General features: G+C 50.0%; 1 protein-coding gene across 2 annotated transcripts in view; it reads right to left on the minus strand.

Annotated features, from left to right (window-relative positions):
* Nucleotides 1–407: 407 nt before the first annotated feature.
* The window catches only part of PAK3 (p21 (RAC1) activated kinase 3), a 77,592-nt gene continuing 59,819 nt past the window's right edge, over nt 408–18,180 (minus strand). Inside the window, exons 7-17 of one of the 2 annotated variants that reach the window (XM_074200942.1) lie at nt 18,067–18,138; nt 16,242–16,376; nt 15,051–15,213; nt 13,757–13,820; nt 10,991–11,039; nt 10,662–10,774; nt 8,729–8,846; nt 8,296–8,395; nt 6,716–6,912; nt 5,359–5,496; nt 408–3,176 (exon numbers count right to left, since the gene is read on the minus strand). In XM_074200942.1, the coding sequence (XP_074057043.1) occupies nt 3,087–3,176; nt 5,359–5,496; nt 6,716–6,912; nt 8,296–8,395; nt 8,729–8,846; nt 10,662–10,774; nt 10,991–11,039; nt 13,757–13,820; nt 15,051–15,213; nt 16,242–16,376; nt 18,067–18,138 (1,239 nt within the window). In that variant the 3' untranslated portion in view covers nt 408–3,086. The remainder of the gene's footprint in view (nt 3,177–5,358; nt 5,497–6,715; nt 6,913–8,295; nt 8,396–8,728; nt 8,847–10,661; nt 10,775–10,990; nt 11,040–13,756; nt 13,821–15,050; nt 15,214–16,241; nt 16,377–18,066; nt 18,139–18,180) is intronic. The other variant, XM_074200941.1, reaches the window with a different exon arrangement.

Genomic DNA, 18,180 nt, shown 5'->3' on the forward strand with positions numbered 1-18,180 from the left:
TACAAATACAAATTTTCAACTGAAATAAAAATTAAGGCCTCTCATTAGCTCAAGCAGCTGTCTGGAAACTCCCTGGCCCATCCTATCCCCAGAGCCTAGTACACACACAGGCTGCTTCAAACAAGGGATAGGAACCACACGCTTTCTTGGTTTTAATGCTTCTCTACTTTGTATGTTTCCTGGGAGGTCAAAGTTCCCCAAACTTTCTTTCTATGTGGGAATTAGGGAACCAGAATCACCTCCCCAGGAGATGACAGACACCATGGGCTTAACCTAAACTCCCAACAGACAGTGCTTTCATTTCAGGGGATGGCTGAGTGTATGGCTACAGGGATGGATGGATGAAGGATCAGTCAGAGATGAGGAGATGGACAGGTGGGTAGATAGATGTGTGGGTGAATCATGACTGAGGAGAGAGAGAGAGAGAGAGAGAGAGAGAGAGAGAGAGAGAGATTGAAATCTTGGAAAACAGATATGTGAATGGACATATGAATGGAGAATAGATGGGACAGACAAATGAATAGATGAATGGATGGGTAGGATAGACAAATGAGTTAATGGGACAGTAGATAGGGGACAAATGGGTAAAAGTGCAGCAGAATCTACCCTTCTATCATGTCCAAAGTCAAGAAAAAGGCTAGAAGAATGGGCAAACAAGAAAAGAATTCCACCACAATGAGCTGTTATGGTGGCAGGAATGGTCAGGACCCAAATGCAGAAGAGGAGAGTGATTCAAAACATCTACAAGCAAAGATTCAGAGAAAAACACACCTTGGGCATGAATTTCTGAAAGAGATGAAGCAAAAATTTAAAGCAGAAGTTTTTAAAATATTTTTTCTAAATGGAATGATAGTGCTTGAGGGAAAAAGTGGGGGAAATGAGATTTGGAAGAGTTCATTGGAAAGGGAATGAACGGGCAGGTGGCTGGGCAGATCATGAATGAATGGGCTTATGGTAGGTAAGTGAGTCACGTGAACAAATAGATGGATAGATAGTTGAATGCATGACTGGCTAAGTGAGTGAGTGGATGAGCAGAGGTATGGTAGGATGGACAAATGGATAGATGGGGTTTTTTTGTCTTTATAACCTTACTTCTGAGCACAGTGCCTTGAAAAAAGTGGACCCTTGATAAATTCTTGTTTGTACCATTAATGGATGATGAATTACACATTGGGTATGTTAATTTGGGGAGTCCTTTTGAGTATGGGTTGGACTGCAGTAGAAGACCACTCAGGTATACTCCGAGTCTGGGATCCTGTAAGTGGATGGAAGGATGGACGGACACATGGATGAGGAAGCAGATGGGTAGGTGGAAGGATGGATTGATGGGTGAATGGGTGGGTAGATGGGGAAATGAGTGGCTAAGTGGATGAATGGATAGATGGCTTAGGTGAATTGGCCTTTGTAATGACAGGAAGGAGTCCACAGACTAAGAAACCCTCACTTAGCCCTTTACTTCCTAGTCTGAATTCAGACACAGTTAATTCCGATGCCTGATATACTACAAATCCTGAGCCTTCTTCAACAGAAACCATGAGTTTCAGGGGCTCAGAAAACTATGTGTCCAAACCTTTTCAAGAGGCCAATGAGCTAAAAAAAGAAATAAGTCCATTCTCATCTCTCCCATTCTCTTCCTCCTTCCCTTACTCCCTCCATCCCCACCTTCCAGGGAACCAGAAAGTGTGAGCAGCTGAGTCTTTGAGGAAAGACAATGACAGTGCCACCCATGCCTCAGTGGGGTTTTCAAATGAAATTGTTTTGGTAACTCTGCTGGAAAAGAGCAGATTCCCACGGAGGCAGGTGGGTGGGTTCTTAAAATTCAAAATGCTAAATGGGTGGCATGAGAAACCCCCTAACCTGAAACCTGTCTGGGAAGACCCTGGAAGAGGAGAGCAGTACCCCCATTCTCTCTCAAGGGCCTCCTTGATGTCCAGTTCTTAAAAGGACATGAAGTCAGTGGCAAAGATCCCGCTCTGGCTCACTAGCAAAGTAAATGCTAACCAGGTCTCTCCTCACCATATTTTTTCATTAGTAAAAAGAAAATGCACACATCATTGCCTTGCACACTTATTGTCCAAACAGAAATGATTTGGCCCAGACAGTGGAGGCTAAGTCCCTAAGAGCCACCACCCATGGAGGGACTCAAGAGGTAGCATGGAGATCTTTCTGGAGAGCCCCAGGATTGCCTTCCTGGGCAGCCCTCCAGGGTCAAATTCAGGAACAGGCTTGGCCATGTGAATCTCTGCAACCTTCTCCAGGTATCTAGGGCCATGGGAAGCCATGGGGGGCAGTGGGCAGAAAGGAGAACCCCAAAAACAGGCCTTACAAAATACACTTATCCCATCTTTAAAAACTAAAATACATGTGATGAGCTAACTTTCCCAAGCAGATGCAGATGGAGAACAAGACAAATAAAGTTGATCCAAGGAAGGAGGCCCCAAACTCTGAGGGGGGTGTGGGGTGAGGAGGCCAAGGGGAAGGGAAGCAGCCAGCTCAAGGGCTGAGGTCACAGATGAGGGCTCATTCACAACACACTCATTCTGCCTCTTTGGGGACAGCCAAGCCATTAATTTCTGTCCATCCTACTGCAGGCAAAGTGAGTGTGGGAATGGGAGCCAGGTGGGCAGATGGGCTGAGAACTGGAGGGGCCCTTTCTTCCTTCTCTAATGCCAAAGCAGACCAGACACTGGGAAAAGCAATGAGCCAGGCATTCAACAAGGAAGGACACGGGCGGCTGGCCCGTGATGGAGAGCCGCTCCTGGCTCTTGGGGCAGCTGGTGGCAACAGCCAGGAGATGCTTTCCCCTCCAGCATGCTGCTCAAAAGCCCCATGGTGCCCTGAGCTGACTCCAGCTGGCAAAGGGTTATGAGAGGAGAGAGAGGGAGGAAAGAGTCCATCTCTAGGAAGGGAGGCTCAGCCCCTCCCCCACCCCGTGCCTTATGTCCCTGACACCAGGGCCATCCAAATTAGGTTTATCTGTCTGTCTGTCTGTGCAGAAGCACAGAAAGTGAGGTCCTACTGAGTCTTGGGAGGTCCGGCTCTACACACGCCAGGGCCAGGGCGAGTGAAGGCCCAACCTCTCCTCACTAGCGGCTGCTGTTCTTAATCGCTTCTTTCGCAGCAAGGATCAGAGGAGTCAGACTGGAGAGAGGCTTGGCTAGTTTTAAAAATGGATGCTGCAATAAAAAAGGAAAAGACTGAGCATTACTGAGATGCCCCAGGCCATTCTGCAACAATGAAAAGCACCTGGGACACCAACTAACACAAGACCAGACAACCAGAGGCTGTTGGAGAGCTGGAAGGGACCTTAGAAGCGGTCTGGGGAAACTGAGACCTAGAAAGAGGAAGGGACTTGACCAAGATCCATGCACTGGGATTTGAAGTTGGCTCCTCCGACTTCCAAGTCAGCATCCTGGGCCATCTCGTGTCCTTAAGATTTCTAGGCCTTCCCAGGATTGAGCACCACAGAGCCCAAAGTTAAAGGGAAAGACCCTAACTTTCACTAACTCAAGAGTGGAGTCTCTTCAATTAACCAAGAGCCCCGCTCGGGACTTCCAAGCTTGGGGGCCTGTCTCTTCTCCTGCCTCATTCTTGTGGCCCCACTGAGGACTCTCTTCTCTGCTACCTACTTTGCCTCCTGCTTTTTGTGGATATCCTCCAAAGGTTGGCCATTAGGCCCCGGCTCTTCTCTATCCACCCTGTATCTACTCTCAGACTCCAACAATCCCACCCTGATGCATGACCTCCAAATCTATAGCTTGAGTTTCCATCCCCTATGTCTGGGCTCAACATCTCCATTTGGAAGTCCCGCTGCTGCCATGACTCAAGGTGTCCCAAACCCGACATCAGTTTCCCCTTGTGTTTGCTGCATTCACACGCAGAGGATTTCCTGTCTTGCACTCTTTAGTCCTGACCCTTTTGACCTCCTCCCTGTTGGCCTGGGCTAGAAGCCTTCAGGTCACTATATGCACTTTCCCTATTGGAGGCAAATGGCTGGCTTGGGAGAGGGTCCAGACAAAGCTATCAGTGATTAGGCCCCCAAATATGTGTTGACCACATGGGGGTGACTCCTGAGAGACTCCCTGAGCCACTGGCAGGTGGCCAGGGATTCTACTCTAGCAATATCTTTGGCTTCTGTCTCCTCGCTTGATCTGTGCGTTAACAAACAGAACAAAGGCCGCAGGCTTGGTGTGGCCTAGGCTGTGGCCTCTGTAGCTAGAGAACAAAGAGCTAGGTGGCAAAAGTCTGGTCACTGCAGGTGCCCCTGGAATCCCAGCAGGCCCCTGGCACTGGTATTGAAGTTAGGCTAGCCAAACATGAGAGTCTCAGCACAGTTCCCCAAATCTTTAAAGGTTTTATCCCTTGCCACTAAAAGGCCTCACTCCCAGAGATGAACTTGGAGAACAGTTTACATTCTCTGAGTCCCTAGGGATGCTGGGCACCCTGTGGGAAGTCTCCTTGGGAAAATGAAAAAAAATAGGGGACAAGAATACAGCACATAACTGGGAGGTAGGAATCCTGGCTCCTCAGGATGGCCATCCCAGGCCTGGCTCAAGGACTACATACATTATCCTCCTCTTTGGCAGAGGGTACAGTGAGGCATGGCGGGAAGAACTTGTTCTGGAGTCAGAGGGTCCTGAGCAAAAGTCTTCCTTCCTACACACATGACCCTGGGCCAGTCAGGTCTCCTTTTGAGCCTCTGTTTCTTCCTTATGAAATGAGGGGACTAGGCTTGCTGACTTCTACAGACATAGCTAGGGTTAATTCAGTGCTCCTGAGATCCTTTGATACTTTCTGGACCTCAATTTGCCCATCTCAGAAATGGGAAGCTGAGCACAATAGACTCTAAGAAGGTCTCTTAGGTGCCCTCCACCCCTTAGGTCCTAAACCCAGCTCCTGCCTAGTCACAAGTGAAGCTCAGAAGAGTCCAACAGAAGTTGAGGCTGCTGAGGCTCTACAAAATGGAATGATGGACAAATCACATCAGACATGCAGTTATTAGAGAAAATCCAGTCTGACTCCCTCCCTCCCCAGAGTAGCAAATGAATGCCTGCCAAGTGAGGGGAAGCAACCTGCCCGAGGTCGCACAAACAGGAAGAGGCCAGGCGAGGATTCCAAGGCAGGTCCTTGAACTCCTAGTCCAGGAGCTTGGCCACCATGCTGGCTCCATGAAAAGGCCAAAGCTTTTTCTAGGAACAGGGTCCCATTTTGCAAATAGAACCTCACCCAATCGATCCCTGAAGCGACAAGTGTCACAGATATGGCCCTGTGGAAAGCCAAGGCCCAGGGTCCCAGGCAAGCAAGAAGGCAGGCAAGGAGGTCCCGCCATCTTTCCCATTGCCCTTCTCTTTGTTTTACCTGCAAAAGCTCCTTGGCAGACCCTCGCCGGTCCACATCCATCTCCAGACAACGGTTTAAAAAGTCTCGGAACACAGGAGAGAGTCTCTCAGGATTCTGGAGCTCCGGGGTGCCATTAGTAGCTATAAGGTACAAGGCCTGGGCAGAGACAGGAACCAGTTAGGCAAGAGAGGCCCTCCCCTGTGAGGCCTACATTTTCCATGGGAGAAAGCCCAATGTGATTAGCCCCAGAGCCCATGGGTGACAAAGGGCCCTGGAGGTGGGCTCCACTATTTCCATTCAATCCACCAAAGGTTTAACAGGTACCTGCTGTTTACAGGTGCTGGGAAGACAAACAAACAGAAGCCCCCCCCCCCACTCCACCTGGTACCCTGTGGACAACACCTGTGATCAAGAGTCTTCAGCTAGGCTAAGCACTTCCTTTAACAGAAGAGAAAACTGAGACTCAGGGAGGGGAAGCGATAAGTCTAAGATAATGCAGTCCATATAGAGCCAGAATCCAAGCCAAGGCCCAGTATTTAGTGAGACCTAGGGCAGTGTGCAGGACAGGGCACAGGTGAGATGGAGGCGAGATGTTTGGTAAGCACCCCTCCCACCCTCTAAAGCCCTCCTGGTGCTAAGAGGGCTAGGTGGATCTTGGTGAGGGGCAGGCCTGGTCCTCTCCTCTCTAACAGTGGCCAGTGGGGGTACTGAGCCTGTTCCTGGGGCACGTTGCTCCCAGGACACCTCCTATGTGTCCCTGCTTCAGTCTCTAGGTTGCAGGAAAGAGAACCATCTAGCCACAGTTCATAGACAGGGCCTCTCGCTTGGGAGGAAGCTATGGGAACAGGGCCCTGAGGGATCCTCTCTGAATGACTTCCCCGTGGGCACAGGAGCTTACAAACATCAAGGCAAAGGCCCAGACACGGAGCCTGACTCTCTGGGCTTTCTCCCTGTTCCTAGCCCAGTGTGGCGAGGGTCGATGCCAACAAAACATTCAAGGAGTTATAGCTCCACTGGTGCAAACTTTCCCTCTTACAGCCTCTCCAAGTTGGAAAAGATCCTCCTCCTCCAGGAGTCGGTCCACCCCTTGGTCACGAGACCCATCTGCCACCATTGGGCCCAGACTCCAGGCTGTCAAGGCCCTTAGAGGCCATCTCGTCCAGTCCACTCAAATTAAGAGAAGAGAAAACTGAGACCAAGAGAAGGCAAAGAACTGGGCCATAGTGGTAGGCCTGGGAGAGTAGACTTGCTAGCTCTGAGGAAACTTCTGGACCTGAAACTGTTCAGAGAACCAGCCTTGGTTAGCATTGGCCCCAAGTGACCACCACCTACCTCTGGGGAGGGTGGCAGAATGCGGAAGTCTCATCCCACTTACCCGGAGCGGATTTTCATTCAGGTATGGGGGTTCGCCCTCCACCATTTCTATGGCCATGATCCCAAGAGACCAGATATCCACTTTTGGACCATAGGCCTTCCTTGTCACCACTTCAGGGGCCATCCAGTAGGGAGTTCCCACCATGGTACTCCTTTTGCTTTGTTCAGGGGTGATTTGGGCACAAAACCCAAAGTCCGCTGTGGAGAAGAGGGCAGAGTTAGATCCGGTTCTGCCTGTGAAATGGGCCTCACAGCATGTTTAGTTTGCTCCTCAGCAGGTAGCAGACAAGAAAGGGAGCTCATCCTGGGCCAAGAGAAGTACCATGGCCCAGTGGATACAAAAGCTACAAGAGGTGGGTTCAAATCCTATCACTGATAGACACTGACTGAGTGACTTTGGGCAAATGACTTAACCTCTCTTAGTGCTCCAGAGCAAGCACCACCTGCATTGGTTGAAATAATTCCCACACCAAAAGAAAAATCCCAGGCCCAGGCCCTGTTGCTCTCATTGCCCAGGTAAGATCTTGGAGCAGGCAAAGCCAGGGAGGCAAGTTGGCACCAAAAGGTGAGACTCTTGTCACTGACTGGGAAGGAGCAATGAACTGGTAGCCTCTGGCCCATCATGTTGATGATTGACCATTCCAAGGGCTCACTCCCTCAGGTCCCTTCTGGGGGGATCCCCATGGAGTTTGGCTCCTGCCAACAAACACTGTCTCTGCAGCAGGCCCAGAAGAATGAACTCAATGCCAACAACTCTCCAAGAAGCTAGGCCTCCCACAGGCAAGTCCATGGGCTGGGCCACCCTTCTTTGGGAAGAGTGGGAGATGTTTCTCACCTGAGATTTCCCTCTACCTGACTATTTACAGATGAGGAAACGAGGCCAGGAAAAGAGAAGGCTAGGAGATCCTAGATCAATGACTCCCCATCTTGTCCTTTCTCTTTATGGGGTTTCAGGATCCTCTCCCCAAAGGGAAAAATCCCAGGCTCTGAGACACTTAGTGTCACCAAGGAGACTGCCTAGTCAAAGGGAGATCAGGATGAACCCCAACTTTCTTGAACTAGAGACCCACACAAAGGGAGCTGTCCAAAAGGTCTATTTGTCCATGGAGCACCCAAACTCAAATTAGAGCTGCAAGGAAATTCCATGGGCAATACGAGGAGGCCAAAGAAGTCATTTGTGAAGAAGAAAACCTGTTATAGGACTCTGGGCTCAATCATAGCTCAGCTGCCCTGCTTGGCATGCACCAAGATAGGCCTGCTCTGGGAAGCCAGACACCTGATGCAACAAAAGTTGGCCAGCCCCACAAGTAGAGAGTGGAAGCACCCTGAGAGCAGACTCTGTTCCATTTTTATCTCTACTTCTCCACACCTGGTATATTATAGACACCTATTGAACCAGCAGGCTTAGAGTAGGGTACATGGAAATAGGCTGGAACAGTGCCCAGAGACCAAGGCTCCCCATCTGCCAGCTTCTCTCTTCTGATCCCTCCCTTTTTCTAACTGCTTCTTTACAACAGCTAGGGCCTCACCCCCAATGTCAGGAGTTCCCCAAGAGACCACCCACACACCAGGGGCACCTACTCAGTTTGACCGAGCCATCCATCCCGAGAAGAATGTTGTCACTCTTAATGTCTCTGTGGATAACTTGGTTTGAATGCAAGAAATCCAAAGCCTGAAGACACTGAAGTAAAAAACATCCTGTTAGTTAAAGGGCTGAGAGTACTTCCTGGGTCCCACACAATCCCACCATGCCCAGCTGGGTACCCACTGGAATCCAAAAAACCCCACCGCCAACCCCAGCCATGGCAACAGTGAGTGTATGAGAAATGGGGATGGGGTCTGGGATCTTCCTTGTAGCACCTGAGACCCCTGGCTTGAAAATGGTGGGAAGGATCCCCTGGAGGAGACTCCATGTTCTGGCATCCATGGTTGGTCCATCGGTCTGCAAGGTCCTCAGAGGCCATCATTTCCTGGGCCGAGGACTCCTCTAGCTTGAGGCCTCTTAATCTCTTACCTCTCTGCAGACAGCTGCTATCTGGCCTTCATCCATGCAAGTCTCCGTGACGACATCAGTCAGAGAACCACCAGCCAAGTACTCCATCACTACCCACAGCTCATCTCCTACTAAGTAGCTGTGAGGAGCAAAGGAAGAGATGGGGCTGAGTGAGTGGCCCATCACAAATCCAGGACAACTGGCACAAAGCTCAAAGAACCTATATTTCAATCTAGAATCTGCTCCTTAGTGTTTGTGGGACCTCAGGTAAGACACTTAACTTCTCTGGCCTCAGTTTCCTCATCTGGAAAAAGGTCTAAATGATCTCTCAGGGTCTTTTACACTGACAATCCATGTTTTATAACCTAGAATGATGCTAAAGACAAGATAGAAACCCAGATGGTCCAAGGAACAGGTAGTTATCCTCTGGATAAAACACAAAGAGTGAGGAGGCAACAGGAGAAAAGGAAGGTCAGTGTTCAGGGCTGCAAAAGGTCAAAGAATCCCTGGGAAGAGGCAGTGAACCCTGGCAGTGTAGACTGCCCATCTGGATAATTCTAGCTTTCTGCACAGCTCAGACTGCAAAGGGTCATGCCCCTTGCAGCTGGAGGGGAGTCTCCTTCTAAGACCATCTATAGAGTAGCAGGGGGCAAGTCTGGAGTCCAGAGAATGGATTTCAAATCAATGTGACTGAATGGGCAGGTGGTCTCTCTGCTGTTAACAAAGTCAAAGAGGCTGAGGTAGGCACTAGCCTCTCTTCTCTTGTGGGGTCTGGAGGCAGTCAGGTGTCTAGGCTGGGATTTAGGAACTAGAGAACTGACTGTATCATCACAAGAGACAGTTCGAGCCCTAGGCGAGGCCTGGATGTGGTGCTGAGATATGGCCAAGCTTGGCCCTCAAGGTACATTTGTCACTGGGTGGGTGAAGCTCATGTCCTAGGCCCTGCTGGGGTCTGGGGCCCCAGAATATTCTCTGTTCTCTTGGGGCACCAGCAGTCTAAGGGGGAGAGTCAGATGCTCAGATCCTCCATCTTCTACGTCAAATGAAAGAGTTGCCCTAGCTGGTCTCTGATCTTCCTGCTCTAAGCTCATGTCCTCACGATGAACCTAACGCAAGACCCCATCATCTTACAAAGATGGTAACTGGAGTCCAGGAGGAAGAAGCAACTGGACCAAGGGCTCCAAGCCAATGAGAGGCAGAGACAAGACTGGACTGGGCCTGAAACAGACAGACCTGACTCTGTTCCACTCCCGATTCTCCCCACCTGATGACCGTGCTATTCTCAGGGCCTCTGGCTCATGAGTCTTGGGCAGCATGTGGAACACCTTGCCCCACAACTATTATCTTTAAGTGTTTCCCAACCAGGCACTTACCTGGGTTCCCAAAGCAAAGACCATTCTGGGCCCTCTCCTGGCATGGTCCCTGGCAGGGTGAGCAGCAGGGACCAAGCCTCAGTCTAACTGTGTGGAAACTGTACTTGCTTGGTACATGGAGCCTTGGAGTGTTCATGGGCAATGAGCCTTCTCCCCGGGACCACCTTCACTCCCCTGTGCCCTTCTCTGGGACTGCCTGGAGCTCCCAACCAAGTCAGATTCAGGTGTGGTTAGGCCATCTCCTTTCTATCCTGACCTAAGTAGGTACACATACAGGGCAGGCAACCGGCTGCACCAGTCCACCCAAATATAGAAGGGGAAAATGAGAACCTAGATAACACAGGGGGTGGAGTCACCATGAGCTGGATTCGAAGCCCACCCCAAATTGCTACTGCTAGCTCAGACACTCTGGGGCGAGTAACTTCACCTGATGAAAACTCAGTGTTCCTCATTGATGCCCATAGCCCTTGCCTTGGAGGATGTTGGGAGGCTTGATGAGAGCTCTCTAGAAAGGGTGGCTATGGTCATGCCTGCCACCAGGCCTGCCCACCACCACAGCCCCCCTGCAGAGACGTGCTTACCTGTCTAAATAATTCACAATGTTGGGGTTCTTATTTTCCCTCATGACCAGAATCTCGTTAATAATTAATTCCTTCTTGGGCTGTTGCTGAAGGTTCATCTGCTTTATGGCCACCTGAGAGGACATTGGAGACCGAGGCATGAATGTGATCCAGGAGCCCCCCCCCCCACTAGCCTCTGAAATAATCCCAACATCTCTGGAGAGAGGGCCAAGGCCAGGTGGGTCAGGGCTTGGGGTGGGGGAAGACAAGTCCAGGTAGGCCAGAACTCCAGGGGGGCAAGGCCAAGTGGATTGGGGCTCCTGGTAGAGCGGTTGGATGGTAGCACTCACCTCTTGTCCTGTGGCGATATCCAATGCAGTATAGACAGTACCTGATGCTCTGCGGGGTGGGAGAATGGAGAAAAGAGCTCAATGAACGACCAAGGAGATGGAGCACAATTGTTTGTATTTCTGCCCCTTGGCAGGAAAAGGAGAGATTGAGAATACCAAGTCCTACTCCCAAGTCTTCCTTTAGCCTCAGGGATTGAAGGTATGAGGGTGAGAGGGAACAAAACTGGGACCACGGCCTATCCACTCCTGTTATCTGCACACCAGGAAAGTATTCCCAAAGCTGCTAGGTGAGCATCTCTTGAAGGCAGGCTCCTCACCTTATCTGATCTTTCTCCCTCCCCCTGTGTCCTCACACTCTGTCTCACAACATCCCTCTGGCTGGCACACTACTCACTTTACTGGGTGGACACTTACACCTCAGCAGTCTCTACGCCCCAGGACTGGACTTACTGCTTTATTGGTTACTTCAGTGTCAGGCCATGTTAAGAATGCTATTAGCCCTAACAGTCTGTGTGCACCCATAGCACCAGTCCCACTGTTCTCTCAACACTGTCAGAGCCACTGGGGTCCATGGGAACAAAAGCACACTCGCCATCCATTCTCTCAAGGGAGCCTCCCAGCAGCCCTGGCCTGCTATCCTTCAGTTCATGCCTTCCTTGCTTCTTCCTCTCTCTCTCCCACATCTAGTCAGTTCCCAAGTTCTAAGACCAAGCTGGAAGGGATCTCAGAAAATACCATTTTCCGAGGGAAGGGTCTGAGGTCCAGGATGGTGAAGCAAGGTCTCACATGGAATGTCTCAGGTTTCTGGCTCAATTCCAACACCCTTGAATCTCCCTATAGGTTATCTCACCTGTGCTCACCGAGTCACCGAGCTAGTTTAGACCCTCACCACCTCTCCATCAACAATTCCAATTCTTCTGTCTATTCTATCCTCCATCCCACTGCCAAAGTGATCATCCTAAAACCCAGGATTCACCAAAACACTCCCCAGCTCAAGAAGTTTCAGGGACTCCCTAATGCATCTGGTATAAATACATTGTCCTCCATCTGGCTCCCACTGAACTTTCTGGGCTAATCACCACCCTTGATGTTCTCAATTATCCAGTCAACCTTCCCCAGAAACAGTATTCTATCTCCTACTGACACACTTTTTCCTGGACCTGGAATGTTGTCTACTCTCACCTCTGCCCTTGGAACTCCCAGCTTCCTTCCAGGGGAAGGAACCACTTCCCTCATGTCTCCAGTGCTTTAGAGTACCCTGCTCAGAAATCACACTGGATTTATGTTGCAGACATCTTGGAGTGACATCCCTGTAGATGGAGCAGGGGGGAGGGGGCCCCCAGATGGAAGGTAATTTCTTTGAAGGTCGAGATGATTTGATTTATTGTGTTTTGGTGTCCAATGCCTGGCCCATAGTAGGCTGAATGCCCATTCTTAGGGTAATGCCACTGACTTTCCATATCCTGACTTTGTCTGGTTGGGAGGGTGGAGGGACACAGACAGGGATCATATGGGAAGAGCTGAAAGGGGAGAGGGGAGAAGTACTGATCCCTTTTAGTTGGAGGGTGGGGAAGAGGACTTGGGGACTACTGAGGCCTTTTATCTAGGCCAGGGCTGGGGAACCTTTGTTCTGTCAAGGACCATTTGGGTATTTCTAACATCATTCATGGGCTATATGTGGTTAAACAATTAATTCATCCCTAAAATGTTTCTAGATTTATTGAATTTCAAGTCCCTCCTGCGATTACTGTGGTAGTGCCAGGCTTTATATATGGAACCAGGTCAGAAGTTACCCAGCTCTGACCTAGGAAGATCAGGAAAGGCTTCCAGGAAAGCAGGGTGCATCTATGCCAGGCCCTGAAACATGGTTAGACTTCGATAATGGAGATAATGGGGGGAGGAGAGCTCCCTTCCCACCCAGAGGCCCCAGGAAGTAAGAGAGTAGGTGGTCACTAGCACAGGATGACTGAAGGCCAGACTCCCCCAGCAGGGGCCTGGTCAGAGTAGAGCTGGACACCAGTGTGGCCCGTCTGAGAACAGCCCAGGGTTTAGGGTGCAAAGGATCTCAGGGATCATCTTTTTATAGGTCAGGAAGGCTATGCTGGCCAGAAGTTGAGTTATTGAGCAATGGCTCCATGGTGTAAAGTGACATGTCTAGGGTCTCCTGGCTAGGAACTGACAGACCTGGGGGCTTCAGGTGGCCCAGGTGCTGCTAGTTATGTTCTCAGCACCTCCTCTGATGTCAGACAACCACCCCAGATCCCAACCCTCCAGAACGGCTGAGACTACTCCCTGCTGCCCAGGGGAGCCTACAGGAGCTCATCCCTTTGCAATCTCTAATAAATCACTCTGCTTTGCTCCCTGCTTTGCCCTCCAATTTCCTGCTGAGTCAATTCTGTGTGCATGGATTGCCCACTCCTCCAGTATCCCCTCTCAATGCATCACGTATACATGTCACACACATGCACACATGTGGCACACATGTACACAAACATAGCCCATATGATCCAGATGCCAAACTACCCGAGCTTTGGGCCCTGGTTTTCTTCAGGCCTGCATGTCTACCCTCCTGTCCTTCACCTGCTGATTTCTCAAACATCTTTAAAAGCCCAACTCCAATGGCACACCTCCTCCAAGAAGCTCTGCCTGCTTAGTCCCTATCTCCCACCCCAGCCTCTCTTCCCCAGCACCCACTCACCCACACACACACACACACACATACACACACACACATACACACACACACACACACACTCCCTCACTCACCCTTGGCCAATTTTTTCAAATCTCGTGTATTTCTTCTTGGGATCCCCAATGCTCACAATGCTTCCTAGGAGGGAGAAAATGGACGAAGGCCACAGGCTGGTCAACAGCACAGGGGAAGGAGGCCCCGAAACCCCTATGGGGCCACTGCCTGGTTGGGAGGGACCACCCGGGGGGAATGAATGCCTTCCTCAGGGCCTCAGGCTGCTCCTCTGGGAAATGGGAGCAATTGCAACCTGAGACAGATGGCTGCTCTACCCTGAGGGTGCCTTCACATCCCTTTGGAAAGCTGGAGGCAGGAGGCCTCATTTAGACCATGTCACCCTTGAGTGGCCCCCAGGGGAAGCACTAGGAGCAATGGGGTTAAAGACGCAGGCTCCATACAAGGGAAAAATGGCACGGGCTGCCTAGAAGGGTAGTGAGTTCCCCGTCCCTGAAGTCTGCAAGCAGAGGCTGAATGAGGTTACAGAGAGGAGCCCTACTCGGACTATGGGTTGGAATAGAGGAGGGCTAGCACTGAATGTGGAGTCAGAAGAATTGTTTCTCCATCCCAGCTCTGCTGTTTACTAGCTGTGGGACCTTGGGCAAGAGTGTTGGGGTGGCTGGATAAGGAGTTGAAGGACCTGGGTTCAAATCCTGGCTCTGCTGCTTACTACCTGTATGACCATGGACAAGTCACTCTACCTCTCTGAGACTCAGTTTCCTCATCTGTAAAATAAGAGGGTTAGAATAAATCAGGGGTCAGCAGACTACTTCCCATGGGCCAAATCTGGCCGCTGTCTGCTTTTGTACATTACTAACCAAGAATGGCTTGGACATTCGTCAATCAAGTTTGACTGTATTTGAAAATGTCCAAACCATTCTTAGCTTGCAGGCTGTTCAAAAGCAGGCAGTGGGGGGGGGGGGGGGGAGGGGATGTGGGGGGGGGCAAGGAAGGGGGCAGATTAGTTTGCTGACCCCTGAACTACATGATCTCTGAGGTCCCCTCCAACTCAACCTGTGGCCCTAATGACCTCTCTAGGTCTCAGTTTCCTCATTTGTAACACATCAGGGAGGTTGATTCTGTCTTGATATCCCACGACTCTGTGGTCCCTCTGGGCTCTCCCTCAGCTCTGGGAGCCAGGGATGCGACAGAGAGGAGAGTCAGAAGGTCCACCAAGGTAATGTGTTAGGATTCCTCAGGCCAGGTTACAGTAAGCTAAGTGACCAACTTCTGCCCTTCCCCACCCCCTCCAAAAGAGCCAGCCAGTCAGAGAAAGAGCCAGAGAGACAGCAGGAGGAAGGGCCAAGCACTCACTCAGCTTCTCTAGGATCTCCTCATCAGTCATCTTGGATTTCTTCCTCTGCCGGTCAGCATTCCGGTACAGAGTATTGGAGGGCGAGTTCTCTGCTGTAGGGGCTGAAGCCTCTTTTGGGGGAGTCACCGGCAGAGCAGCATCCATCACAGAACGGGTATAAATCTGAAAGACACATGAAACCCGCATTCAAAGAGAACTTTGAAAAGTGACTCCAGAATTCCAGGGCTGGGGAAAGAGAGGGCAGGGCATCCCTGGCTTTGGAAAAATCTGCTGACAACCAAGATGGTCTGAGGGTCCTTCTGAGTGGTGATCTAGGAGCCCATCAGCCTTCCTCCCACCTCTCAGTGGAGAGGTGGGAGGCAACAGGTGCAGAATAAGGCATGTATCCCCTAAGTTAATGGATTAGGTCATTTTGCTAACTTACACTTGGGAAGCTTTTGGGCAAGGGGAGGGGAGATAATGTCCATCAGGAAATGATCATTAACAAGAATACCAAGAAAATTTTTTTCTGAAGAAAGCTATGCTGGGTTAATAGAAGCCCTCCCACCCCCCTTCCCCCTAGGCCCTTGTTCCTAACTCTCTCCTCTTGTTCTGTTCTCTTTAGGAAATCCCTAAGTTCCAACCTTTCTGCCTTTGCCAAGCATTCCTGACCTGACCTGGCCTGGCCTGGCCTGGCCTGGAACTCCAATCCTTCTGGAATCCTTCCCAGGCTGATCCCTTCCCTTCTCTGAACATCAACACCAACAGAGTACAAGTTTGAACACCTACTGGCTGTGTGACCTTGGCAAAGTTACTTAGCATATCTTGGCCAACATCTCATATTTGTGCCCCATGACCCTGGGAGGTAGGTGACTCAAACATTACTCTCTACATAGCTCACATGAGGAAATGGAAGGTCTCAGAGTAGAATGCTAGGAGAGAATAACCCCCAAAGAGACCGACAGTTCACATTTGAGTGTGTTGGCGACCCCAAGTTGTCCCTCTCTTCCAGTAGCTCCTCCCAGTCCAGAAAGCTTCTGAGGATATGCCCAGCAAGGAATCAGGCCTTTATCCAAGGGTAAAGTTGGGGCTCTACATAGGATTGTGGTACCTCGAGAGCCAAGCATCTCACGGGGAATACCTCCCACAGGCCTCAATACACAGAAGGACTTTGCAAAGAGGGAACATCAGGACGGCTCTGGGTGACTTACAGATTTGGTGTGTTCCGGGCGTGGTGCAATTACAGGTGGGGGCTCATTCTCTTCCTCTTCCTCCTCCTCCTCATCTTCATCCTCTTCTTCAGATACCGGAGGAGCCAAGGGAGGTTCTGATGCCGTTTTGGTACTCTACCAATGTAAACGCTATCTAAATACTCAGGATGAAATCCTTCCCTAGCTTGCTTCTTCTAATGGGGGCAATGACACATTTCAACAGACATGCTGGCCCATAGGCAGGAATTTTTGTAAGTGGATTGACATGTCATTTTAACATTGGATTCAAAATAGAGAATCATAAAATATCGGAGCCAGAAGGGGCCTTAGAGACCCCCAAGTCCACCCCCTTCCCAATGGATGAATCCCATTCACCAATATGAGACACAATCTAGAGCAAGATTCAAAGAACTACCAATACCTAAGTACAATGAGGTACACCTGGTCTTTCACAGTTCATAGAATGAGAGATTGTCTGAACTGGCAAGGGACCTCCGAGACCCTTTAGTCCAACCACCTCATGTTCCCGAGGGGGCAAACTGAGGCTGACAAAAGGAAAAGATCTGTCCAAGGACACAGAGCTTGGGCAGCCAGGTCTCCTGACTTCTACTTCAGGGTTTGTTCCACTGCAACATGTGCCCAAATAGGACTTGCCCAAAGTACAGAGAGAGGCTAAATATGACAGAATGTTTGGAACAATTAGATAAAACAAATACCTTAAGGTAAAAGGGAATCTTTTTTTCCCAGAAGGAACAGCACAATTAATTGTCTTTGAGTTTAATAATGGCAAAGCTATTTGATATGGGAGGCAGCACCAAGAAAGCAAAGAGTCCTGGCCTGGGAGTCAGAAGACTCGGGTTTCTAATCCCATGTCTGCAACTATGGAACTGATCATTTCCATCTGGAATTATCCAATGGATAACAGCAACAAGAACTGTAATAATAACGAGCATTTTATAACACTTTCACTTCTCCTCCCTCGGCCTCAGTTTCCTCCTCTGTAACATAAGGAGGGCTGAACTGGAGGATCTCTGAAGGCCCTTCTAGCTCTACCATGTATTTCAATAGGCTCAACCCTTTGGGGCGACCTTCCCAGAAGTCTCACTCCTCCCACTGCATTCTGTGCTCCAACTAGACTTGGTCCCCAGTTGTTCCCAAATCCATCCTGGACTCTCCTATCTCTGTGTCCTCTATTCACTTATCTCCCCAGATGGTTGTGCCCTTCCTCTTTAGAGCTTCTGCTTTGCATGTATTTAATATCGTATATTCGAATTGTCAAAGCTTTATCTAATGAGAGCACTTGAAGTTTGCAAAGCATTTTGCAAACATTATCTAAACTGACTCTCAACAAGGCCACCAGGCAAGCACTATGGGCATTGTCATCCCCATTTTACAGAGGAGGAAACTGAGGCTCCAAGAGTTTGATTGATTTCATTGATACCCAAGGATACACTCCTAGGCAGTCAGGAGTGGGATCTGAACTCAAGGCTCCCCTGACTCCTGGCCCAGCGATCTTGCCTCCACAATCACACTGCCTCACAATCTGGCCTCTCACCCAACTTAGGGGTCTGCACATTGTTGTATTGGCTGAATGAATGAATGAATGAATGACATTCTGTCCTTCTATGAACCAGGAAAGGTCAGTGAGTGGGGGTACCTTGTCATACTTAGGTGTTTGTAGTTCTTTCAATCTTGCTCTTAATTGTGTCTCATATTAGTGAGCAGGATGCACCCATCATATCAGCAAGAAAGTGAACGAGACGGTCTCTCGAGTCCCTTCTAGCTTAGCCATCCTCTGGCCATATGGTTTGATTCCAATGTTTACCTGAGCCTTCACTCCCTCGGCAGCTGAGGTATCCAGGTAACAGAGGGAAGCTGGTCTTGGAATCAAAGTCTGCTGTGGATCATTGACAATAGCATCTTACCCCAGAGTGGCTGT

This window comes from Macrotis lagotis, chromosome X (genome assembly GCF_037893015.1).
Source record: "Macrotis lagotis isolate mMagLag1 chromosome X, bilby.v1.9.chrom.fasta, whole genome shotgun sequence".
Lineage (NCBI taxonomy): Eukaryota > Metazoa > Chordata > Mammalia > Peramelemorphia > Peramelidae > Macrotis > Macrotis lagotis.